The 26,703-nt window shown below is 41.2% G+C and overlaps 1 protein-coding gene across 2 annotated transcripts in view; it reads right to left on the bottom strand.

Annotated features, from left to right (window-relative positions):
- LOC117469301 (insulin-like growth factor 2 mRNA-binding protein 1) overlaps nt 1-26,018 on the bottom strand; it is a 67,283-nt gene extending 41,265 nt beyond the window's left edge. For both annotated transcript variants that reach the window (XM_034113723.1, XM_034113724.1), the window contains exons 1-2: nt 25,844-26,018; nt 24,771-24,831 (exon numbers count right to left, since the gene is read on the bottom strand). In XM_034113723.1, coding sequence (XP_033969614.1) covers nt 24,771-24,831; nt 25,844-26,018 — 236 coding nt within the window. The remainder of the gene's footprint in view (nt 1-24,770; nt 24,832-25,843) is intronic.
- Between the last annotated feature and the right edge of the window lie 685 nt (nt 26,019-26,703).

The following is a 26,703-nucleotide window of genomic DNA, read 5'->3' on the forward strand; positions in this document are numbered from 1 at the left end:
TTACTTGAGGAACATTTTGAATGTAGGACTTTTACTGTAACAGAGTATTCCTAGACTCTGGTACTTCTACTATTACTCAAGTACAAGATCTGAGTACTTCTACTTTTACTCAAGTACAACATCTGAGTACTTCTACACTACAAGATCTGAGTACTTATACTTTTACTCAAGTACAAGATCTGAGTACTTATACTTTTACTCAAGTACAATATCTGAGTGCTTATTCCACCTCTGGTAGTATATTAGCCTGAATTGTAGCCACAAAATCACGCAGAGCTGCATAAAAATAGACTCACAATGGTAACAAGTGGAAAATAATATTTACAAATGTGTACAATGATTTGTAGGTAATTTTGACTACTCAAGACACCTGACTTATACATCTTCAAAGGAAGACTGTGTTCATTCTACAATTACATGGGATTAAAGCAAAATGTAGTTTTACTTGTATAATACTTCAAGATTTTATATAAAAGACTGTTTCTAAAAGTATCAACCATAGCGACGCGGTCAAATCCTCAGTTTATAATTTATAACAACATACTAACAAGCTAAGGTCTAATTACGCAACCAAGTCTCACGGCATTTCGTGTTATAGTCACGAAATAAATGTAATCTATTGATTCGTGTTCACCAACACGATTTTCCCCTTTTTTTCGTGTCACACAGAACGATTTTAAAAGCAATGTATTTCTATTGGTAGTATGTTTCGTGCCTGCAACACGTCTTTTTGTCCGGTCGGGTCTTGGAAGACCAGAAGCTGTGTGGTTCATAAAAACATGTTCTTACTCAATATCAAGCCACGATTATTGTTTTTATTTTAAATCGGATAATGTCGTTTTCTTTTACCGTCTGTGAGGAAAAGAAATGAGGCTCAGAGCCTCAGAATACTGAAATCTGTATATATTTTTTTCCTTCTAATTTGTTATTATTTGTGACCCGCTCTATCGAAATCAGTCAAAAGTCGCAACGGCTCATTTAAAAGATAAACGTGGATTTGTGTAAAAAAAACTAGTTTTTCAGGGTTCGGGTGTTTTGTTTGATTTTAAATAAACAAAGTCTTGGCTTTCAGAATATGAAACTGTTATTGCCAAAATCTCATGATAAATACATGTTTGAAGCTTGTAAATGGAAGAAGAGTTAATACTTTGTTTATTTTCAAATAAACAAAGTATTGGCTTTCAGAATATTAAACTTGTTTCGGCAAATTCAGATGATAAATACAACTTTAAAGCTTGTAACGGCATAATTACAAGCGAAGAACGGAGTAATTTAACGTCACAGCAAGCGTAATAGCCGGTGTTTCTTGTGAGTGTTTCCCCGGTACACAAACACAATACACACAAACGCAAAAATACACAAACACAAACACACACACACTCGCGAGCTTCCCCCAGACCAGTAATACAAACGAAAATGTGTCTTCGGGTCAATGTGACTGATTTCAATAGAGCAAGTGACATTTGGTTTAGGCACGAAACATACTACCAGTAGAAATACATTGCTTGTAAAATCGCTCTGTGTCGAATCAATAGATTATATTTCGTGACTATAACACGAAATGCCGTGAGTGCTTCATCCGCTGAACACCACAGGATGGCGACTGACATAACATAGGTACGCTCCTCTGAAATGATTGTCCCCTGCAATTATTATTATCCCTCATCGAGTTCGCTATTCAGCTTGCTAACGTTAGCTTAAACAAACGTAACATGCAACGTTAGCCTAATCTAAAATGCTCTACTACGGCGTACCTTTCATGTGGCTCGTCAGCGCAGACTCTCGCATCGTTATTTTTGCAAACTTTGCAGGAGGCTACTCGTGGGCTTGACCCTCGTCTTAGCCATGGCTTGTATTTGTCTTCTGCTAGCCAACGCTCGTTGAAACGGCAACCTCCTGGCATACTGTCATCTATCACTCTCATCAGAATGCCCAGGTCACACACGTAACAAAAACACTTGCCGGTCACGCGCATAGCGCGGGAAGGCCGGAGCGGAGCTGTTTTATGTAAAAGCGAAGCAATTAAGCGCGCTCCGACTTCTTTATTTTCTTTTAATCTAAAAAGCGAAGTAAAGCATTTACATTTTCAAGCACTTTATCCCAAATTCAAGCACCATTCCCAAAATTCAAGCACTTTTCAAACCTTGAAAACACCTCGTACAATTTCAAGCATTTTCAAGGATTTCCAGCACCCGTACGCACCCTGGATCTTGTACTTGAGTAAAAGTAGAAGTACCAGAGTGTAGGAATACTCTGTTACAGTAAAAGTCCTGCATTCAAAATGTTCCTCAAGTAAAAGTAGAAAAGTATTCTCATCAGAATATAGTTAAAGTAGCGACAGCAAAAGTAGTCATTGTGCAGATTGGTCCATTTCAGAATAATATGTATGATATGTTTTATAATGATTGATCATGAAAGTGTTCTCAAAGCTGGTAAAGGTGCAGCTAGTTTGAATGACTTTGTATACTGCAGGGTAGCTTGTGAATTTACTCCAGGTGGAACTAAAGTCTGATTTAACACTTGATTATATTGTTTATCATTCATTCAGATCTGTAAAGTAACTAAAGCTATTACATTAATGTAGTGGAGTAAAAGTACACTATAAACCTCTGAATTGTAGTGGGGTAGAAGAACAAAGTAGCATTAAATGGAAATACTCAAGTACAATAAAAGGATCTCAAAATTGTACTTCAGTACAGTACTTGAGTAAATGAACTTAGTAACTTCCCACCTCTGAATAACAGGCTGGTTTTTCTGTGTGATTCAGTAACCCACTTAACAGTGGGTTACTGAATCACGCTGTATGTACTTATTATATTATTATACTCCTCATTCTGTGTCTAAATATAGTGCATTCAGTCTGTCATAGTTAACTAGCACATTACATTTCTCCTTTGACCATCACACTTCCACCTCCTTCTCCTACAACACACACTGGACCTCAGGACCCTTCTTGCGAAAGAGAAATCGTTTCTGAAAGATGTCACATGAGCCATAATGTGTTCATCATGAATAATCAATATATGTATTTGAAATGGACACATTCCTTTCAGGGGGCTGCACATCATACAAAACAACACCCTTTGACCTTTAAGCCTTCGCGCAGACAAGAAACATCTCATGGAAGAAAATACACAATAACAGGGAGAAAAGTGTAGTAAAGAATCATCTCAATAATTAAATAACGTAGACCATTCATATGACAAAAAGTATTAAATGCTTTAGTTTACAGCCTCATTATCACTTAGGGTTAAGGTTATAGAGCAGGGGTGGGCAATTATTTTTTACAAGGGGCCACTTCAGAAACTCGAGCTGTGTTGGGGGGCCGAATCAAAAATAAGTTGAACTTAATTCTGCTCAATATACCAATACTGAAAAGGTGTTTTACAGTATGTTAAAGATAAGAAATGAATCAGCTTTATACAAAAAGAAATGAGTGCTTTTGATTTTTGTTTTTCAGTTAATTTTACTTGTTCAGTGAGAAAAATCCAGTCTGTCTTGGGCTTGAACAAGTGCACGGAAATCTGGTTCAATGTCTGAGGTGGATATGCGAAGGACAGCTGAGAGGTGATCATCAGTGATAGAGGATCTGTATCTGGATTTGTTGAACTTCATCACTGAGAATGTCTGTTCACATATGTAGGTAGATCCAAAGAGGACCATCATCTTCTGAGCACGTCTCCTGATGTGTGGAAAGTTCTCCTCTTTCAGGGAAGAGTAAAACTCAGGCAGTGAGACTGACCTAAAGTGCTCTGCCAGAAGTGTGTCAGACTGCAGGTCAATGAGTTCAAGCTGAACATCACTGGGTGCATCATCCACATGGCATGTAAATGGGGAAAAGATCATGTTCATTTCATTCTCAACTGTTTTGAAGTCTTTAAATCGCCTTGAAAACTCACCATGCAGTGCTTCTAACATGGATGAGTACCTCTGGAGGTGATCAGCTGATGGTGTGGCTTCCTTCAGTGTTGGCAAGTGCGTGAGAATGTTGTCCTCCATTTGGCTTGAGAGAAGCTGCAGCTTTCTCATGAAAGCCTTCACTGCACTGTACATGTCATGCACAAAAAGGCCCTTGCCTTGCAGTTTGACATTTAGTTCACTCATTAGTGCAGTCACATCTACAGCAAAACCAAGGTCTGCCATCCAGTCTGCATCTGAAAGCTGTGGGATGTCGTTTCCTTTCTTCACACAGAAGTCTTGAATCTCTTCTCTCAGGTCCCATACTCTTTTCAGCACTTTGCCTAGGCTGAGCCACCTGACAGCTGCATGGTAGGGTATGTCACGATGTTCAGTCTCACTTTCCTCCAAAAGTGCAAGTCTGTGATTCAATGCTCTTGCCCTGATGAAGTTAACTATTTTAGTTACAACATCAACAACATGGTTAATTTTTAACACTGACTTACACAACACTTCCTGATGTATAATACAATGCAAAAATACCTATTTCTGCTCAGGGTTAATTTCTGTCACTTTATCCTGCATTCTCTTCAATAGTCCAACATTTTTCCCTGTCAGATTTGGACAACCATCCGTTGTCACGCCTGCCAGCTTGTCCCATTTCAGTCCCAACTTTTCCACACATGCATTTACCTCCGTGAACAAATCACTCCCTGTTGTTGTACCTTTCATTGACTGCATGGCTGCCAGCTCCTCCGTGATTTTGAAGTCTGTAGTTATCCCACGTAGGAAGATGAGTAGCTGGGCAGTGTCACGTACATCGCAGCTCTCATCCAAAGTCAAGGAAAAAAAGTCAAAGTTGACCGCTCTGTTCTGCAGCTGAAGCTCCAGATTTCCCGCGATGTCCTCAATTCTCCTCGTAACAGTGCGTCGGGAGAGCGGCACTTTCTCAAATGCCTCCTTTTTCTCCGGGCATATTAGTGTCCAACAAACACTCCTTAATGAACTCTCCGTCCGAAAACGGTTTACTTTTAAGACATAACTCGTCTTGACAGCTGCATCTCTGGATGTGGAATGTTTTGTGAAAATGTGTTGTTGGCTTTGCAGCTTAGCTAGCAAAGCATCCGACCCCTTTGCCCACTCTTCCTCAGACAGGTTCTTGTATTTATCTGCGTGTTTGGTAGCATAGTGGCGACTCAAATTGTACTCCTTGAACACAGCGACCTGCGCACCACAAACTAAACACACAGCTTTACCTTTCACTTCTGTAAATAAATACTTAGCGGTCCATGTCTTGTTGAAAACGCGGCATTCAGTATCGATCTTTCTTTTTTTGCCCTTAGCGGACATTTCGAGGACTAGCCGGCCAGCATCACTCGTAGCTGTTACGGCATGCGCGTTTACGTAAATAAATTAAAAAAACAGCAGCTTCCTTTTCAAAATAAAAGCAACACAGTTAGAAAAGTATTTACGCCATGCAAGCAATACAGCTGTGTTGCTTTTATTTTGAAAAGGTTGCTGTTTTTTTTCATTATGTTATAATTTATGATCAACCTCACACGGGCCGGCCAAGGCCGGCCAACGGGCCGGATGTGGCCCGCGGGCCGTAAAATGCCCACCCCTGTTATAGAGGCAGGGTTTTGATATGAAAAAAGAAAAGCACATAAGTTTGGTTCATTTTTGGTTGTTTATTGTAGTTAATACTCTTTGCACAAGTGCGATCAGAACAAAGCAGTCTTTTAGATCTTCGAGCCATCAGGCATGGGATCCCCACAGCATGTGATGCAGGGGAAATGGAGGGGAACATGAGGGAAGAGCACAGGGTAAATACAAATAAAATGAGGTCTGAAAATCACAGAAATCATTCCAAAGATATGTCATGTTTGTCTGCATGACATCTGTGCAGTTTGAGGTGAAGTGTCTTGCCCAGGGACACAACGACATGCTGACTGCAGTGGGACTCAAACTTGCTACCCCCTGATTCCAAGTCCAGCACACTACCCACTGAGCCACAGCCGCCCACATGCTTTACTACGACTTATTCCGACACTATATGTTCTTCGACATACTGTCGGTACATTTTTGTATACAACATAATATGTATTTCTTTCATATTGTTCAACAAACTTTGACTATTTTCTTTTTTTCATACCGTACAGTGACTTTCTTCTATAATATGACTTTTCTCATATTGTTTGAAAAGGCAAGGAGAATTTAGTTCTATTATATACTTTACTTTTAGTTTGTACATGTGGATACAGCCTTTACTTCCCTTTATAGACTTAATATATACTTGCCGCTAATGTACATTTTCATTATATTTGTATCTTATTGTATCTTTTAGACTATTTTGTGTGTAATGCTTGACACTGCTGCTGGAACAAAATAACTAAAGTATCCATCCGTCCGTCCGTCCATCCATCCCACTGATGAGAATGAGTGTTATTATTTAATAAGTTCGGTTTGCTAGCAGCTAACGTATTAGCTAGAGTTGTCCTAAGGAATCAATGCATTGCATAGTGTGCACAGAAGCAGAAACACTCACACACATGCAGAGGAACCAGGAAGAGGACAGGGCAGGAAGTTCTATATGCGAAAGAGCAACAAAAGAACTCCTCCCAGCCAATCAAAGCCCAGTGTGATACGCCTCCTGGCCAATCAGAAGCATGGACTCTCTATAGGCTCCTTAGGCGCCGTTTACACAAGGACAAAACGGCTTGTATCTGCATAGTTTCGCGTGCGTATAGCCCTATTATTTACACGAGGCAGATAGAAACTGACCCCACAAACGATAACGGGTCCCAAGGTGGATAGATTTGCAAACGAAACTCTCTGGGGGGTCAACCGAGTCCGTGTAATCACCTCTATACGAATATTTCCTGAAAAAATAACTCCTGCTCACTGCTGTAGCATGGCCAGTAGCCATCTGTAACGATCAACTATCAAAAATAGCTGTGTTAATTAAACGCACAAGGGGTTCTTGAATGAAATAATATTATTAAAGGCAAACCAGAATTGTTAACGCCCAATATACTCCTTAAACAAAATAAACAGAGTCAGATTTCATGCATTGATCCATTATATTGACAATTTTCCAGCCAAACAACACAAACAAAATTAAACAGTCCGCTCTGCGATACACCAAAATTGTCTTTACTGCCTAATCCAGGCCATTATTGTTCATTGCTCCTGCGCCCGTCTAATGTTTGTAGGCCTATTCAGGCTATAATCCACACAAAAAAAGGAAACACAGGACCGGCGTGTCCCAGAGGAGCGATCTCACCCGGTGTTTGTAGAGAATATCTCTCTTTCTGAGCGCGTCCTCTCCACGGAGACGTGCTTCTTGGTCGGTCGATGCAATATCCACAGATTCGGTTTCTTTCAGTTAACTTCCCCGTTGCATTTATCCATATGCTGAGGAAATGACTATATCCCGCTGAATACCAGCAATCGCCACACACAAAATAACGATAGCCCCACCTCTCCTGCTCACTGCTGTAGCATGGCCAGTAGCTACTGTCAGTAGCTACTGCTACTGCTAGTGCTACTGCTACTGACCATGCTACAGATGTTAGTACAACATCTACAGCTCCTCTACCACAACCATCAGCAACAAGTGGACATGGAGAATTACATGAACTACTACATGTTGCTAAATCCACCGCGGGGCATAAACAGAAGGGTAGCCATGGCAACATTGCTGCGGGGCTGCTCCGGGGTCTTCTTCGCTGCTTTTGGTGTATTTTGGCGGAAGTTACAGCGCCACTTACAGTCCCGGCATATGTACTACAGCGTTTCCAGCGGTCTCGTTTGAACAGACACGTTAAATGAAACGAATGCATGTGAACGGAAGACTTTTTTGAATACGCATACTGTGCATAAACGCAAACGTTCCCGTGTGCACAACGCCTTAATCTCCACTTCTTTCTCATTACTGGTGAAAAAATGCCAAGAATTTAGGTCCAAGGTGCAATGCCCTCCCTCCGGCCTCGGCCTCCACACACACACACACACACACACACACACACACACACACACACACACACACCCCCAGGTGGTGTTGTTGTTGTGGTCAGACTGGAGAGGTTAAAGTTGACCGGTCAGAGAATGAAAGAGAAACTTTAAGAGAACTTAAATGTTTTAACAAATAAGACAATTAGTTTAATTTAAAATAAAAATGTGAACAATTTGAATTAATATTTGAAATGAAACAATGGGGTCTAAATTCGCTACCATAATTTTTAAATTAACAAAAATGAATAAAAACATCAAATTGGCCTTCATAAAGCTTTGGATATATTCCTACATTGTTTTATAGGTTTAAACATGTAAAAGTACTCAAAAGTGAGTTGTAAACATTTGATTTAAAAGTCAACAGAAGCAGAGGTAACACTCCTCCTGAAAGAACATCTTATTTGAGGTTGGACAAAGGCATTTATTTTCAGTGTTCAGCCTGTAAACCTTCAACATCAAAATAGTTGTAATAGTAATGTTATGTAACTACACCTAAGCCAATGATCTTCTTCCAGACCTCATAATGTATGGGATTAGTTTTGTATCATAAAGATAAAGCAACACTTTCTCAGAATAAAGCAAAACTATGAGTTTAAAAGAAAAAAAGACTGAGTCAAGCAAAATAAAATAAATTTAAAAAATAAAACTATAAGTTGCAAACAAATCATTTGTGTAATCATGTAAACTATAAGTATTTGTTCTTTGTTTTAACATAGGTTTTTGTTTGCAGTTCTTGTTTCTTCTTTCTCAATGATCAGACTTTTGCTCTCGCTGCTTCACTTTTTGTTTGAGATTCTGACACAAACCTCCCAGGTGGGCAGGACTTTCAGGGGTCAGTCCTCCAGCGATTGTACAGTGCAGCTGCGGTGCGGTAGCTGAGCGTGGACAGAAGACCCCCAAAAGAACCAGCATTTCAATTATTATAATACTACAAGTGAACATATATGTAAGTATTGATCATTTGTGTTGTTTGTGCTGTACTATACGGTCTGTTTCTTTATTGTGTTAAGTGAGAAGTAAAGAAAAGCTGTGTTATGAAAGTTAGCTTTTGCTACCTTTAGATCCATAACAATGCAAGCTAGTAGCCTAACAGTTAGCTACAAAGCGAGCAGTGAGTGAGCGTTCAGACACCGGCGCACACACTCAAACGGACTCGTGTGCCTGACTCTACCAACAGGCTTTCATGATTCTGTTTAGATATGCAAGTACAAGCCATGATAGCTTATTTTATTAACACACTAATTTGATATGAAAATCAATGGAGGCTGAGTTAACTTTGTAGGAAAACCTACCGTCCATGATGCCCCTGAGCTGTGTTTTATTTGTTAACTTCATTTTTTTCATTTCCTAAAACATTTATTTTCCTCTCATATTAACAGTGTGGATCATTGAGACAGCGTGGTGTCCAGAGGTCTTATCCCGTGTTCCCACTTCCTCTGAGGGGACAGCACGGAGGGGGGGCATGAAGAGAGACCTGTACCATCTTCATCCACGCTGGGCGTTGCTGTTATCACTTGCACAGTGTCATTTCATTTGACCAAATGTCTTTACTTATACATTTAATAGATGTTATTATTATCCACCTTTTTGTTTTATGTCCTTTTATTTAAAACATTCTTTGAGACTTCATCTTCTGGTTCAAATTTCAATAAATGTAATTTGTATAATCACTCTTTTGTCTTTATTCTACATGAAAATGTTAAGAGATTCCATTCAAATCTGTTCATTATTCAGATCTTCCTCAGGCTAGGAATAGCATGTCGAATTTTTAATGCTAAATGTATATCATTTTCTCACAGGATATAGAATGAGACAACACAGTTTGTATCCATTGTGTATGAATGCTTCAGCTCTTCAGACCAACATAGTGAGATGTGAGCATGTTCCTAATTGTGTTGGTATGCAGCCTAGGTCTGGTCTGTTTAATAAAGCAAATCTGCCACTTTTATATTGTAGAATTTGTTCAATTAAAGCAGTCTTTAATTGTTTGTCCTAAACATAGCAATATATGCTTTTGAAATGTAACATGTCTTTGAAAAAATAATAGTATACAGTTTATATTGTGTATCACCTTTAGCTTGAAAATACATGTGTTTTTTTATAAAATAAATAAATAGACAGACAGACAGACACTTTATCAATCCCAAATTGGGAAACTATTTTACAGCAGCAGTGTGTTCAGGTATTAAAATATTGAAAGTTGGAATAAAGTATAAACTACACAACACAAGTATAATGCACAGCAATCCATAAGAGAAGTCCGATATGTTCATGAAACTCCCCAGGAGACACCGACACTAACGTGGCCGAGTGGACTCCGGAGTTTGCTGCATGAGTTGCACTGTATGATCTGTGGTGTAGTGGGCTGTCACTCAAAAACTGAGTAGCCAATGGGGACACACCCCTGAAAGTCCCGCCCACCTGGGAGGTTTGTGTCAGAATCTCAAACAAAAAGTGAAGGAGCGCAAAAGAGAGAGCTGCAGCGAGAGCAAAAGTCTGATCATTGAGAAAGAAGAAACAAGAACTGCAAACAAAAACCTATGTTAAAAAAAAGAAAAAAGACTTATAGTTTACATGATTACACAAATGATTTGTTTGCAACTTATAGTTTTATTTTTGAAATTTATTTTATTTTGCTTGACACAGTTTTTTTTCTCTTTTAAACTCATAGTTTTGCTTTATTCTGAGAAAGTGTTGCTTTATCTTTATGATACAAAACTAATCCCATAATAATGACAGCTTCTGTCTGAACTGACTGTAATACATTGTAAAGAATACTCAATCATGAAACATCCTTCATTCCTCTAGAACCTTTAACATGTTTCAGTGAGAAAACGTGGGATTCAGAGACCCGAGCTTTCCTTTCAATCTTATCCTGGCAAACACACATCCTGTAACCAATAAAACCATCTCATTCTACATCAACCCCGCCCCTCCACCACTCCCATCCAATCAAACTGCTTCCTCTTATCAAGATAAGATATACTTTATTGATCCCAAATTGGGAAATGTTTTTGTTGCCGCTGCATGTAAAACAAAGTATTGCACATCATTCGAAATAGAGTAGAACATATACAATATAAACATCTCAAAATAAAAGATAAAACGGAGCTAAAAAAGTGAAAATATAAAAGTTGACCATGAAGATAGAAATGTGTAAACTAATAAACAAACACCCAAAGTGTCCGATTTAATTATAACGTGAATACAAGTCACTGAAAAAAGACATCCATTCACATTGTGCTTTTTGTGCACCAAAACACACCTGTGTTGCTAACATTTGAGTTTAGTGCGAACATACGGAGAAATGGTTGCTAACCCCTTTGAGCAGGAAATGTATCATGCAAAGGTCATATGTTTGTTTGTCTTTAAGTGTAGAAATGTGTCTGATGTCCCGGGAATGAAGTGTGTAAGAAACCTCATCATGTCAACACTATCTCTCCTTCTGCATGACAGGTCCATTTGAAGTTACTGCGGACTGAAGCGTAGTGGTTAAGTTGGGTTCAATAAATACTAATACACCACTTTATATATTGGAATATCCCTTGTATTTATTGAAGTACAATATGCAGATTATAACTATAACTTAAAATTATGTTTATTCATAATTTTATTATATTTTACGTTATTTGTATTGGACATTTTTGGACAACTTCTTTTGTATACATGTTTTTGGTTATATTTCTATTAAATAATGTTTTGCACATTACTACTTTAACTTATGTTTATGTAAATATTTGTAAAAAAATGTTGTTATTACTTTTATTTCATGTCTTTCTAAAATGGAACAACAGTTTTCAAGGTGCTATTTCATATCAAATATGAGTCATTCATATCAGGATTATAATAATAATAATATCATTTTATCTTTTTTCTTGATCTAAAGCAGGAAGGCATTATCAACATGTACTCCCCCTTACCAACTTATCTCCTTGTAGTATGTAACAATGTGTTGTTTTTAAAAACTTTTCTTAATAATCTCGCAATATAAAAAACAGTATTTGATAGAGCACTTTTCACACAATAAATTAATCTCAGAGTGCTAAAGCAACACATCTCGACACTCCATTTTTTTGGGGATCAAAACGACTTAATTTGGTTTAAGCCGGTTATGCATTTATATATTTAAAAGGTGATAAGGTTAGAGCCCACTCAGGAAATGTTTTGTTTTATGCAACTCCACACTGTGTGGATAGAGTTACTGATAAAGACACAATATAGGAATAAAGTCATGTTCTTGATGAAAACCAAATAAACATGCTTTCCAATTACTTTCAGGCAATTCTGAGATATACACTTAAAATTATAATAGACAACAAACATAAAATCACAATAAATCCTTTGAAATAATTACTGGTCAAAGGAAGATTGTCTTAAGTCACCACAAACATTTTGTGACATTTCTTTTAGAAAGGCTCTTTTGGAACTTATGCACACAGTTTTACTTTAAACTAGGGATGGTCCGATCGATCGGCCGCCGCTCCACCCGCTGTGACGGACCGGTGAGCGGAGCAAAACACACACTAACGGGCCGTCTCCACGGCAGCGTTAAAAAATCTTGAAACGCTTCTGCCCATTCACTTTGAATGGGGTGACGTCACTTTTTTTTGCTTTCGCCGAAATGCATTGTGGGCGGGCGAGCGGAGATTCTCAGGATTTTCAAGATCCAAAGTTGAACAATGTTCAACTTTTGAAGCTGAGGAGGAAGCGTCAGCCAATCAAATCCCGTGTACGCAAATCTGACAGTTCAAGCTCTAGCCAATCAAACGGCGTGTATGCTGGGAGAGACAGACCGCAGGTCATTTCCTCATATTCCAAAACATGGAGGAGAAATTAGCGGTAGCGAATCAATCACCCGGTGCTTTATGACCAGACCTACCGGGATATAAACCGGAGGAGCCAGGCATGGAGGGAGGTGGCAGAGACAGTGGTATGTTTTCGCCTGTTTTGGGGAGTTTATATCCAGTTTACTTCGGGCTTTTTGGCTTCATATGTCGCGGGCGGGAGATTCATGTGATTGGTTGATCGCAAAAAAATCCCCAAGCCTCAGATACGCCCACCTCCAAGATTTTTTTAACGCTGCCGTGGAGACGGCCCGTAAGAGTTAGACCTAACACACTTAGCTATTTTATCTACCTCTGGAACTAGCTAAACTAGTTATACATATATTTATTCTTCAGTCGGGTCACTCATTACTGGATCAGTGAGCTGCATGAGATACTGACAGGCTGTCAGGAGAGAGAGAGAGGAAAAGAGAGCGCTTCCGCTCATTTCTCCCATGTTATTATCCAAAGTTAATATAAACTTGAATAATGTACTTCATTTGAATGTAATAATTATGTTGGTTGTTTGTGGATGCGCCAGTGAATGAGCCCCATTAACTGAGTTTTAAACATCACTTTAAATGGAAGATCCCCATAGGCCCCACCCACTTGATCGGATCGGCGATCGGTATCGGCCGATACTGATTCCGGCGATCGGCGCCAAAATTGGCGATCGGAGCATCCCTCATTTAAACCAACCCATTCCTATTTTTAAAGAAAAATCCTACCTTTGTGTTTATTAAAAGCTTTCAAAAGCTACAAAAACATACTGATACTGGACATTAAGATAGAGCATGCATCTGAATTTTTATTCTACATCTAACCTATTCTGGGGTTTCATTTAAACAGTTATTACAGAAATGACTTCATTTTAAACAACATCAAGTACAATACGGCTAACTTGGGTGAAGCTAACAGTGGTTTGTTAGGTAATTGTGTCTGATAATAATGTGAGAAATGATAAATGTGTTGTTGACATTATGACTTGCTATATGAGGGTGATATCTTCCAGGTAATGTTTTATAACTATAAGGACGGCAGCTATATGCTTACACTGTTACTATGTTACTGATAATTATGCAATATTTGTAACTTTACAATGATGTGTTAGCAACATGAAATTTAACACAAATGCTTACCCATACCCTATCTTTATCATTATCACACACACACACACACACACACACACACACACACACACACACACACACACACACACACACACACACACACACACACACACACACACACACACACACCACACACACACACACACACACACACACACACACACACACACACACACACACACACACACACACACACACACACACACCCCATGAGCAGAGCGGGGCTGCAGGGAGGCCCTCTCTCATGTAAATGCACACATTCCCTCCTAACACACACACACATACATATATACATATATATGCTCAAGGGGCCCCATCCACCATGCAGACCTTCCCCCTGGGCCCCAACCCCCCAACAACGCCCCCCCCCCCCCTCTTTTCTTTCTTTCTTTCTCTTTTCATTTCTTGGTCTTTTATTTTCCCTCTCGCTGCTCAATGCTTCTCATGTATGTGGCATGCGTGTAGCCAGATGTGTGTGTGAGTGTGTGTGCAAAATGTATTTTTAGTGAGAAAAAGAGCGAAAGGTGGCCAGAATGAAGGAGAAAAAAAAAGAGCAAGAGACACAGAGGGGGAGTGGGAGATGGAGAGAGAGAGAGGACAGATGGTTTGAACCAGAGAGAAGAAACAATCAGAAAGATGGGGTGGAGGAGGAGGGGGGAGGGGAGGGGTCTTCTTAAAGAGACAGGACTCTTACCCCTTCACCTACATAAGGCCTCAATAGCTGCTTTCACACCAAGTACTTTGCGGTACTAATGGCGCATTTCCACTACACGGCCTCGCTCGATATGGCTAGGCCTCGTTAGGCCTTGTTAGGACTGGCTCACTTTATGGCGCATTTCCATTACAGTTTAGTAGCTGGGGTAGTAACTATAGTAACGCAGTGTAGGCGGAGCCGTGACGTCGTCTTCAATGCGAAACACAAAACCAATATCAGCCGTTTAGCACTCAGAGCTCACAGCTCCTCATATCTGTTCAGAAACTAGACAAAAGTTAAACAAGTACAAACCACAGACTGCCTGTGTCATGGCGAATACAGTCGCTGGTTTATTTATGTCTGTATAGGCCGTTGTTGTGAGTGTGGACGGTCGGAGCATATACTGCGTTAGCTTAGCCAATCTCCATTTAGAAAACACGCATTTTAAAAGGTTTTTCGCCTGCCGTCTGTCTGCAGACTTGACAAAGCATTAATTCATGGTTTTTACTAACCGGTATCAGTATGTTGTTACTTCGGCATCATTTTGAAACGTGTATTACAATTAAATCACGGTCAAATATGTTCATCTTGTTGTAGTTGTAGCCCCCTTGCCAGCGATTCTCTAGCATACTCAGCCCGACTCAGCCTCGTTGTCTCTGGCCCTAGAACCACGATTTTATGGGGCCAGAAAAACTGTGAATTAGGACCCGCTAGCTGGTACTAGGCCAAGTGGAAACGCAACCAAAAACGGGCCCCGCACGGCTCGGCACGCTTAAAGCGAGCTCCGTGCTGCAGTGGGAACGCGCCATTAGTTCCCGGTATTATGGCACTTTTCCACTGCAGGACCTAGCACGGCTTAGTACGGTATGGTTAGGCCTTGGTAGGCCAGGCTCACTTTATGCTGCGTTTCCATTACAGTTTAGGAACAGGGGTAGTAACTATAGTAACGCAGTGTAGGCGGGGCGATCGGCTGTTCGGCGGACTGAGCGACGCTGCGTAAAACTGCTGTGACGTCATCTTCAATGCGAACCACAAAACCAAAACATCAGCCGTTAGCTGTTAGCACTCAGAGCTCACAGCTCCTCATATCTGTTCGGAAACTAGACAAAAGTTAAACAAGTACAAACCACAGACTGTCAGTGTCATGGCGAATACAGTCGCTGGTTTATTTATGTCTGTAGGCCATTGTTGTGAGTGTGGACGGAGCATATACAACGTTAGCTTAGCCTGATCGATCCGATCTCCATTCAGAAAACACGCATTTTAAAAGGTTTTTCGCCTGCTGTCTGTCTGCAGACTTGTCAAAGCATTAATTCATGGTTTTTACTAACCGGTATCAGTATGTTGTTACTTCGGCATCATTTTGAAACGTGTATTACAATTAAATCACGGTCAAATATGTTCATTTTGTTGTAGTTGTAGCCCCCTTGCCAGCGATTCTCTCTGACCATTCAGCAGACGAGAGTGTTTACGTCACTAGTTTAGCATATTCAGCCCGGTTGTTGGCCCGGTAAGAACCTCGTTTTTGGAGGGCCAGAAAACAGGTGAAAAAGTAGCCCTGGGCCGGAACTACCCCTAGTGGAAAAGCAATGGTCTATGGTTACCACTTCTTAGTTTTAGGTTATTAAAAAATAACACCAATTTGAATTGAAATGTTTTATTAAATTAAATGCGCAATGCGTACCAACCTAGCTTCTGCAAGAAATAGGAAGCCGCATTTCACCTCTACTTCTGGCTCTACAACCTGAATTCACAGGTTATTTTTGAAAAAAGCCTAACAGCAGGATAAGGACATGCACCATTCCTCCAAAGTACTGAAACTCTGAGAGCCCTTCAATAAAACACAGCTATCATATTTTCACATGTGTCGGCCTGTCGTTATGTTACCCATCTGTGCGTTTACTGTTTGTTTGCCAGCACACAGCCAGCACACAGCCAGCAAACAGCCCGCACACAGCCAGCAGCACAGCCAGCAGCACAGCCAGCAGCACAGCCAGCAGCACAGCCAGCAACACAGCCAGCAGCACAGCCAGCAGCACAGCCAGCACACAGCCAGCAGCACAGCCAGAACACAGCCAGCAGCACAGCCAGCAACACAGCCAGAACACAGCCAGCACACAGCCAGCAGCACAGCCAGCAACACAGCCAGAACACAGCCAGAACACAGCCAGCAGCACAGCCAGAACACAGCCAGCACACAGCCAGAACACAGCCAGCAGCACAGCCAGCAACACAGCCAGAACACAGCCAGCACACAGCCAGCAGCACAGCCAGCAACACAGCCAGAACACAGCCAGCACACAGCCAGCACACAGCCAGCAGCACAGCCAGAACACAGCCAGCAAACAGCCAGCAGCACACAGCCAGCACACAGCAGTCTCCCTTCGGCTATGAGGACAAGACAAGGGTGTTTTCATGTTGAATTTAATCCAACTAACAAACTATAAAATGCATATGAAACTGTTCGCAGTATGTAGTAGAAGTAGCTAGTGCTCAATGGTTAGAGCTGGCAGCTCATATACATACTTTGAATCCGACCTATTGTCCCTTTAAATATATCACACCCTCCATCTCGCTCTTACAAAAGTATAACTCTCTAATAACCAGCCCAAAAAATATATTTTAAAAAGAGTGCACATCTCCATGGACGTATTATTGACACGACAATAATACTTGTACTTCTACTTGTACGACCAACAAGTAGAACTAGCCCTCTCATATTGATCTGAGGTTAGACTGTCACTACAGTGACTCCCAGTCATCTCTGGAGGAACCAGTGGTATTACAAGACAGCAAGGACCAGGGCTCATTAGCGTGCTAATTTCAGTAGATATATCTGAAAACACAATATATTTAAGCAACACTCTTCGTGTGTCAAAGTGGAGAAGGTCACCTTCATTTTCGTGCTGGCCACACTACATTATGTTCTTCCTTTTTTTCCTTGTACTGTACGTCTTATTTGGATATGTTTTAAAGCAGAAAACTGAACTTTAGAGTATACTACAAACGTGAAATGCACCTTCAGAGGGAAGAATAAAGTTCTGTTGACCAAGTCGAAATCTGAAAACAGGATGTAAGCACGCGACTTAGATGTCCTTTAGACAAGTTTAAAGGGTGAGCTGTTAGCAGCCAGCATCTGTAGTTCCACTGACTTCAAGCTTCAAGCTCTTTTTAGTACAAATGTGTATTAGGCCAAGAGAAATGATAATGTTAACAGTTTTAAAATATTATCTTTTTAAATGTATCAGGATTTTCATGGGTATTGGTATCAAAGCGATTCCGGTGGGGTGATATCCCAGTTTTATGTCAAGACATGACATTGTGAAAATCTGCTGATACTGGAACAACACACAGCCCTGTGTTATGTGCTAACAACATGTTTAAGTTTTGTTTGATTGAAAGAGAAAGTGGTAGAATTATTATTTTTAGATTATTTACAACATAATAAACTCGAAAAAAGTGAATATTATCAGCAACAAAATACTTAAAGTGTCAAAGGACTCATTAAGAAGAATAGCCTCTTTATATTGTTAGTTATTCTTATTTTATTTGTTATTAACGAATATATTAACAGTACTTGACACAAAAGGTTTGATTAATTACAATGCATCATGAGATTTGAATGAACATTTTAAATGTGATGAGTACTAAAGCTGTTAAACTTATCTGATGAAATGAAGTACAATACGCCAATATTTATTGTTAGTATATTTGTACAGTACTTATATTGAGGGAAATAGATAACTTTACACCACTGACTGCAGGCCATCTTATTAAGATTATTATTAATATTAACAATATTTATTTGACTGATAATTTTCATGACTACTACAATTCCTAAAGCCCAAGATACTGCTTTTCAATTAGCATGTATTTATAAATATCACACCATGATAAAGCCCAGAATCAGATCAAAATTCAAGGAGTATCAAATGCAAAAAGATATGCTAACGGTCATCGTATTCTAGGATGAATGTTTCCTCACATTGGTGATAGAGGATTTATGTTTCAGCCTGCCTGAAATTCACTTCACCATTATACAGCCCCGCTGCACAGCACAGGATATCACAGTGACCCACAGCTGTACGGCCTTGGTGCTGAAAACACCACAATCCGCAGCCACTTCTCTGCTTGGGTTCTGAAAATACTGGACAGACAGAGCTTACAACTGAGAGAGCAGAAACACTTTGTCCATAAACACTCTGCAGTATGTTGTTCAGCTCACTTCCAATTTAAAACACGTTTCATCCGTCTGTCTGCCTTCATTTCTTTCACTGGCTGGAATGGTGCAGAGAACATGGCACAGTGCCAGGAGGGAGAGAGGGAGAGGGAGAGAGAGAGGGAGGGATGAACATACTGTACCAGAGAGAGAGAGAGAGAGAGAGATGTACATACTGTTCCAGAGAGAGGCTGAAGTATGAGCAGAGAGAGAGAGGAGTGAGAGCACGAGTGTGGGCGAGCAGCGAGGGATGGCCCGCCTCCCTCGCTGCTCGCAGGTGATGCCGCCACACGATTGGTCGCACCCCCTTGCTTTCCCCGCCCACTGTCCCCTCCTCCTCCTCCTCGCTGCCATGAGAGGAGAGGAAGACAAACCATGGCGTGCTACTCCTCCTCCTTCAGTGTGAAGGCCACACGCACGCACGCACACACACACACTTTTTGAATGCATTTAAAGCAGAGCAGAGAAGAAGAAAAAGGAAGACCGCTGCAGCTCTTAGAGGTAAATAATATAAATAAATAGAATAGTAGACAACAAGTAAAGAAGCGAAATATGAGAACTGAAAAGAAGAGAGTCAGATTAAAAGGCAGGGAAGATTATAAACACTGTTAAACATTTTTTTTAAATGTCAACAGGAATTTCCTGTAAGTGAAAAAACGATGTTGCTAAAGACTAAAACACTTGGTGCACATCGAGTGATGTGAGAGCATGTTACAGTGTGTGTGTGTGTGTGTGTGTGTGTGTGTGTGTGTGTGTGTGTGTGTGTGTGTGTGTGTGTGTGTGTGAGAGCATTTGTATAGCAGGGCAAATATTAGTAGGATACAATCATGACAAGTAAACATATAAAGCCCAACAATGGTGTTATGTTCATATTCTTTAGCAGGGAACACATCAGAGTCTTAGCAAGAAGCCAGAGGACTCTGACCTTCCTGCTGCAAAGAACACAGGAGCCCCCCCCCCCCCCCCCATCTCCATCACAATGCATACAACTGAGTAATGAACACAGTAGCAGTGCATTAGTAACATGCTTGATGGCAGAACATCTATTTTATGCACTATTGAAGAACTGCCAGTGATGTTAAACCAAGGCTGCAGGTGAGACGTCAACAGATAGGAAGTAGTTCTGCTCACCAGTGGTGTGGGTGACAAACTAAACTTTGGTGATGCAGAAATAAAGCTACAGACTTTTTAAATGTCTTGCCTAGAAGAAACTTGTTCTACATTTAAACCCATATCAACTGCTGGATAAATACTGTTTTCAGGGAGAACACTAAAAGACCAGAAGCGTTGTTCATGAATGTGCCAGTATCCTTCAGACAGGAAATGATGGAGGGAGGACAGAGGGAATGAGTCACAGAACCAGGCGGTGTTGCTTCAGTTTGTGAAGAACTTTGATGGATGGTTCGGGAGGTGGAGGGGTGTGTAGGGAACAAGACTGTAATGAGAGGAAAGGCCTGGGATTCACAGAAACGGCTTTAGATTGACTTAAAATAAAAGTCAGAGCCTACTGAAAATAATGACTGCAACACATGGGTAAAACAGATAAAGGGGCTTCACAGTTTGGTGATTATGCCTTTTCAAACTATGGGGGAGGAAACCATTTTTGAGAAGGCAGGGAAATCTGCGATGGGAAGATTGGTATGAGTGAGAATATTTTGGTGGTTTTTCGATAAGTTTTCCTGAAGTGCGGGTATTTGTATTGAATCTGTCTCTTGAAAATAAGCAATATTGAAACAAGAGTCCAGAAAAAGGGAAGGAGACACTGATGAAAATGTATATTCTCATTATTTTCAAAATTCTAGTCACAATGAAATTAACTTTGTTTCAATTATGTAATTTTTTTCTGATGTCGCTGTGTATTCTGTGCACACTACACAATTCTGTAAATGCAAAACTTCTTACTCTACTTCACAAAAACTTTCAAATAATAATAACAATGTAAAAGTGCAATAAAAAGTGTTAAAAAGTGCATTAGTGTATTTAAAAAAAATAAGAGTATGTCATGCTTTGTCCTATAAATGATTGTGTCACAGTGCTGTTGTGTTAGGTCAGTTAAAAACCCAGAGGAGGGGGGACTTCCTGTCAGACCTCTAATTAACAAAATAAAAGGTCCAATCTGACAGAATTAACACACATTGTTTGCTTATTGTGGATTTGCAGGTATCGCTGTAATCCCAGATATATGGCATGTAAAGCCATTATGAACAACATTGCACAGATTTATCGTAATATCTTTTTAAATGGTAAACTAGAAACCTGGACAATAGGACATTTCTGCCATACTGATGACATTAGGTCCAACTTTGGGGGAGGGTGTAGCTAATCTGCCATATTCATAGAGCAAATATGCCAATGTTTGTAGACCAGGTTGCAAGCTAAAGATACAAACTGTATTACATGTAAAAGAACAAAAACAATGCTATGAAATCCTGCTGAGCAGCACACACACTGACAAACACACAGAGGGGCATCACAAGAGTTTGGTTCAGACCAGCAGTTATGGTTCATTATTGTAATCTAAATCTGACTACATTACATTTGAATAAAAGAATTAAAACAAATCGTTTTAACTTTTTCTGTGTGTTGCATTTAAAGTGGAACAATGTAATAATCTTTGCACACTGTAACTTAGAATTATGAAAACATCTATGAAATACTAGGTAATTTATTGCTACTTGTAGCTACATCAAAATGTATGTTTTTCCACAATCCTTGGACATGGGGGGCTTCAAGGACATTGTTGGATGTAATGCCCCCCCCCCCTCCACCACACACACACACACACACACACACACACACACACACTTAGACCCCATTTACACGCAAACGCAAACGAAACGCAAACGAACCGAATACGATATCAAAAAAGTATTCCGTTCACACGAGACCGCTCGGGAGCGCTGGAGACGCTGTAGTATATATGCCGGGCCTGTAAGTGGCGCTGTACTTTCGCCACAAAATACACCAAAAGCAGCGAAGAAGACCCCCGAGCATGGTTGCCCTTCTGTTTATGCCCCGCGGTGGATTTAGAAACATGTAGTTCATGTAGTTCTCCATGTCCACTTGTTGCTGATGGTTGTGGTAGAGGAGCTGTAGATTTTGCACTAACATCTGTAGCATGGTCAGTAGCAGTAGCATGCTACCATGTACCATGCTACAGCAGTGAGCAGCAGAGGTGGGGAGAGGCGGGGCTATGGCTTCATCGTTATCAGGAAATGATCGTATAGGACGTACACACGGAGCCATTTGGCCCCCCAGAGCGTTCCGTTTGCAGATCTATCCACCTTGGGACCCGTTATCGTTTGCGGGGTCCGTTTCTGCGTTTCCGTTACGGCCTCGTGTGAACGAACGGGCTATACGAAAGAGAAAAGTAGCGGATACAACCGTTTGCGTTCTCGTGTAAACAGCACATTCGACTTCATGAAGAATATCCCGACAGCCTCTACAATGTAAACCCCCCACAAAAGCACAAACTCATGATAGATAGAAGGAATTGAACCATTCAACTTCCCCTTAGGACTGGTGCCCCTCCCCCTCACATAACGGGTTTGTCCCTCTGAACACCGCCCCTCACACACAAAAACACATGCACACACACCTCCACTGAGGTTCTATGTCAGAATGAAACTGCACAATAGTAACTTAGCCTATATGCAGATATCATGATGCGGTGTCTTTTGGACAAATACGTAGTTATTCACACGTAAGCACACATAGCCTACCATTTATATTTGCAACGCCCTTTAATTAATGTGCCACTACTGTAGTGCAGTAATTGTCGTATTTTAAAGATTTACTGAATTATTTTGTAAATGCACATCGCAGAAACGCGCGTAGATCCAGTGGATGTTGGATATGAATATTTAAACACGTAATTATGATATTTAGGCTCTCACTGCACTGGCTGGTTATCTGAAAATGGGGACTCCTAAAATGACCGATAGTTCTCTAGTTTGTGTACATATAACCAGTACAGTGTCGGTGTAACACATGAGGGCGGGCAGAGCTGCAGCAGGCCGGCCGGGTGACCTCAGCCCGGGGACAGTCAGCTTCAGACTCCGCTGCGCCATTTTTCTGCCTGACGTGGAGTTATACTCCTCTGTGCCTGAACGCACCACGTATTGCGGAGCCACTGAGGGCCCCAGCTCGCCCACATTGGCCCCTTATCACAAAACACGCTCATTGTGGTGGCTCTTCAAGGCTATCACAGGTGCGTTACAGCCCTCTCGTCTCCAAACGTGGCGACCTGCTCCTTCACTTTGACAAGTCACTCCACGCCCCCGCAGGAAAAAGCCTTTCTGAGGACTCTTCTGCGCCACAGCCATGTTGCAACATTTACTCTTCATGGTCTGACTTTGTGGTGCAAGGCGGGCACACCAACACAGGCCAAAATCTAATATTTTGCCACATTTACGCACAAACACATTAATGCTGGTTGTGTTCAAATGTTCATAAAGCTACATTAAGCCACTAGCATGACATCTACGTCCACTGCCCTTTCTGATCACACACGCACACGCATGGTCAAATGGCGGAACATGGAGAAGTGTTGCTGCTCACCTCGTATCTGTGCCAAAGGTTACAACAGTGAATGATGGGCTGGAGGCGAATTCCATAATACTGTTTAAAGCAGGTCAAGTCTGGCTCTCAGCACCGAGCAGCTGATCCACAATGCACACAGTTTACCATTAATAAGCCACAGGTTCGTCTGTCCATTCAAATGCTTTGGAACCATAAATACAAAACTGAATCAGATGTTTTTTATATGCAAAATATAAAACCTCTGTCTTATTTTAAATGCACAGCTGGCATTACAATACATAAAAAATAATTAAAATTAAAATCATAATATTTTACGATATAACAATGTGAACACGTTAAAACCCAACAGTCACAGCTTATTCATGGTCAATTTAAACAACGTGTGTTAAAAAAATTGGGAAAACCGTTTAATAATATTCATTTTTTACATTGACATTTTGGAAAATGAAAAAACGCAAATTTCACAGTGAATCCGCCATAACGAGTCATATTCGTTGTTTTAAATAATGACAGATTAAATGTATCGTGTAGGCCTATGTATTTTTGTCGAGATACAGCTCACGATAAAATGATGTGTCCACAATGAATGGGGGACGGGTGGGGGGACTGCAGCCTGCTGACGCTTATAACTTTATGAAAACAATATAGGCTATGGCGACATGCATTTACTCAACCAAAACCAGCATTTCCAAATATAGACAAAAGAGCTCCTCAATCTGCCGGCTGATAACGGAAACTGTCACACACACGCAGCACCAAAAACTCAGGCTCCTTCTACCGTCAAACACACACCACGGACACACACCCTCCAGAGAGGTGGGAGAAGTAGCCTACTCAGATCTTGTACTACTCCAACTTGAGTAAAAGTAGAAATACCAAAGTGTAGGAAAACTCTGTAAAATCACTCATTGTGCAGATTGGTCCATTTCAGAATAATATAGGTTATGATAAGTTTTATAATTAATGATCATCAAAGCTGGTAAAGGTGCATAGTTTGAATGACTTTGTATACTGCAGGATAGCTTGTGGATTCACTCCAGGTGTAACTAGAGTCTTATTTAAGAGTTGATCATATTGTTTATAACTAATCTATAGGCCTACCTTCAAAAGTATTAAAGCTAGGCTACTAAATAAATGTAGTGGAGTAAAATCACAATATTTACCTTTGAATGGGGTAGTAGTGCAAAGTAACATAACATGGAAAATACTCAAGTAAAGTACAAGTACCACAAACTTGTAGGCTACTTAAGTACAGTTTGATTAAATGTACTTAGTTAGGCTACTTTACACCATGGTCACTCAGCATAGACACACAGCCCTGAACAAACAGCATGAACACACACCAAGAACCAGAAGTGTCATGGCGGCGGGTCAAAGTAGCACCAAATGAAAATTCACCAGAGTACACATTCTGAAAGAAGGACACATGAAGTTGGAGGAGGGGGGGGTACCTTAGCTTCTTGGGGACGGAGTGCTCCACCTCAAGACGTTTCCCCTGGATCTCCACTTTACCTGAAAGATACAGAAGTGTGCAGTTAGAAACACACCACGGCTAGCTACATGCTAACTGTCCACTGTGGGGGGCTGTGACGTACCAGGGTCAGAGCTGAAGGTAAAGCAGCTCAACAGCTGGCTTTGTTAAACGATACAGAGTAAAACAAGAAAGACAAGAAGCTGAGAGGAAGGTGAGGGCTCCAGAGGGCCCGAGTCTGTCACCTGAGTCCGATAATGAGCTCCTGAGAGCCCGACACATGCACCGTGGAGCAGGAACTCGCTCTCCATGGGATTCAAAGTGATTTCGGAATATTAAAGGCGAAGTAAAAGACGAAAGAGAAGAAGAAGAAGCTGACATGACGACTTTCCCCTTCATGTTACATTGTAGGAAATCCTGAAAAATGCAAAGCACGGACACTGAATCCAGCTTTAACCATCACTGTATCCCGCAATGATCATTTAAATATATTTCTACAAGGATAGGCCTATAGATAAACATCTAGCCTATCTATAGACATATATTCTATCTTTGTCACAGGGGAGACCCGGCTTAAAGGGGGAGGGAGCAGCGAGGCTCTCAACAGCCTGTTTCGGTCAAATAGCCTACGTCCAGATAGTAAGCACACATGCACACCGAGATACAAACCAACACACACACACACACACACACACACACACACACACACACACACACACACACACACACACACACACAATTGTAATAATGTGAGTTAAATGCTGGCCTCGGGCTCAGGCCGCACTGTGGAGCTGTACGGTGGTTGACACCAGTGTGTCCCTCCCCCTGCAAAAGTTGAATGGCTCCCCTGGGTGGATAGCTCTCCACACGCCATTAAACCAGCATCAATGAAATCATTTTGTGGATTTATTTGTATCCGGCATGCTCCCGCAGCAGCCCCGGCGGTGAACCCGGGGCCGCTATACGGTGCACCGGCTCCACCGCTCCCTCTACAATGAATGAATGAAAGTAAAGCTGTGGCTCGGAGGCGGACAGCAGGCCACCTGGACTCACCAGAAAACGTCTCGATCGCCTTCATCGCCCACTGGTCGTCCGGACAGTCCACAAACGCGTAGCCGGTCTTCATGAGGAACTGTCCGGAGTACGGGATCTTGTGCTCGTCGAAGGTTTTCCCCAAGTCCTCGGCAGTCACGCTGTCGCTTAGATTCCCAATGTACAGCTTGTGCATGGTGGCAATTGTTGTTCCAAGTCCCAAAAACGATTATAAAAAAAATAAAGCCCGGAGTAACTCAAATTAAAAGCCGGCTAAAAAAGTTCCCGATTCCGCTAATAACGCAACAAGATGTTGCCACACTGACTGAGAGTAGAAATCACAAAAATATGTAAAAGAAAAAGAAGATCTAAAAAAGTAGCAAACGAAATGCGTGTTAATACTAACTATATAAAGATGCGTTAAAAGTGTAAAAACTGGTAAATCCAGGAGAATTGGAGGTGCAGGCGGCCTGGTGAAGCAGCCTAAAGCCTGTCTGTCTGTCTGTCTCTCGCACTGTGAGCACTGGCTGTACTGGTGGATGCTGATGGGTCTGTGCTGGAAGAGTGAGGAAAACTATGGCGGGATCCGCTGTGGAAAATGTGTTCCTCCCCCCTCTCTCTCTAGCTTCCTCTCTCTCTCTCTCTCTCTCTCTCTCTCTCTCTCTCTCTCTCTCTCTCTCTCTCTCTCTCTCTCTCTCTCTCCTCAGTATCCCCCTTCAGCCTGCTGCCGGTGGAGGGTGACGCCGCCCTTCACTGATTCACGTTTTTTTTTTTTGCGAAGTGGAAACCACGTGGTGTGTTTAGAGTAGGTTATACAGGGGAGGAAAGGGGGGGCATCCCCTGCTTATAGGGTATTCACCAGATCAGTGCGCGTGTACATA

The sequence above is a fragment of the Trematomus bernacchii genome, unplaced genomic scaffold, assembly GCF_902827165.1.
Source record: "Trematomus bernacchii unplaced genomic scaffold, fTreBer1.1, whole genome shotgun sequence".
Lineage (NCBI taxonomy): Eukaryota > Metazoa > Chordata > Actinopteri > Perciformes > Nototheniidae > Trematomus > Trematomus bernacchii.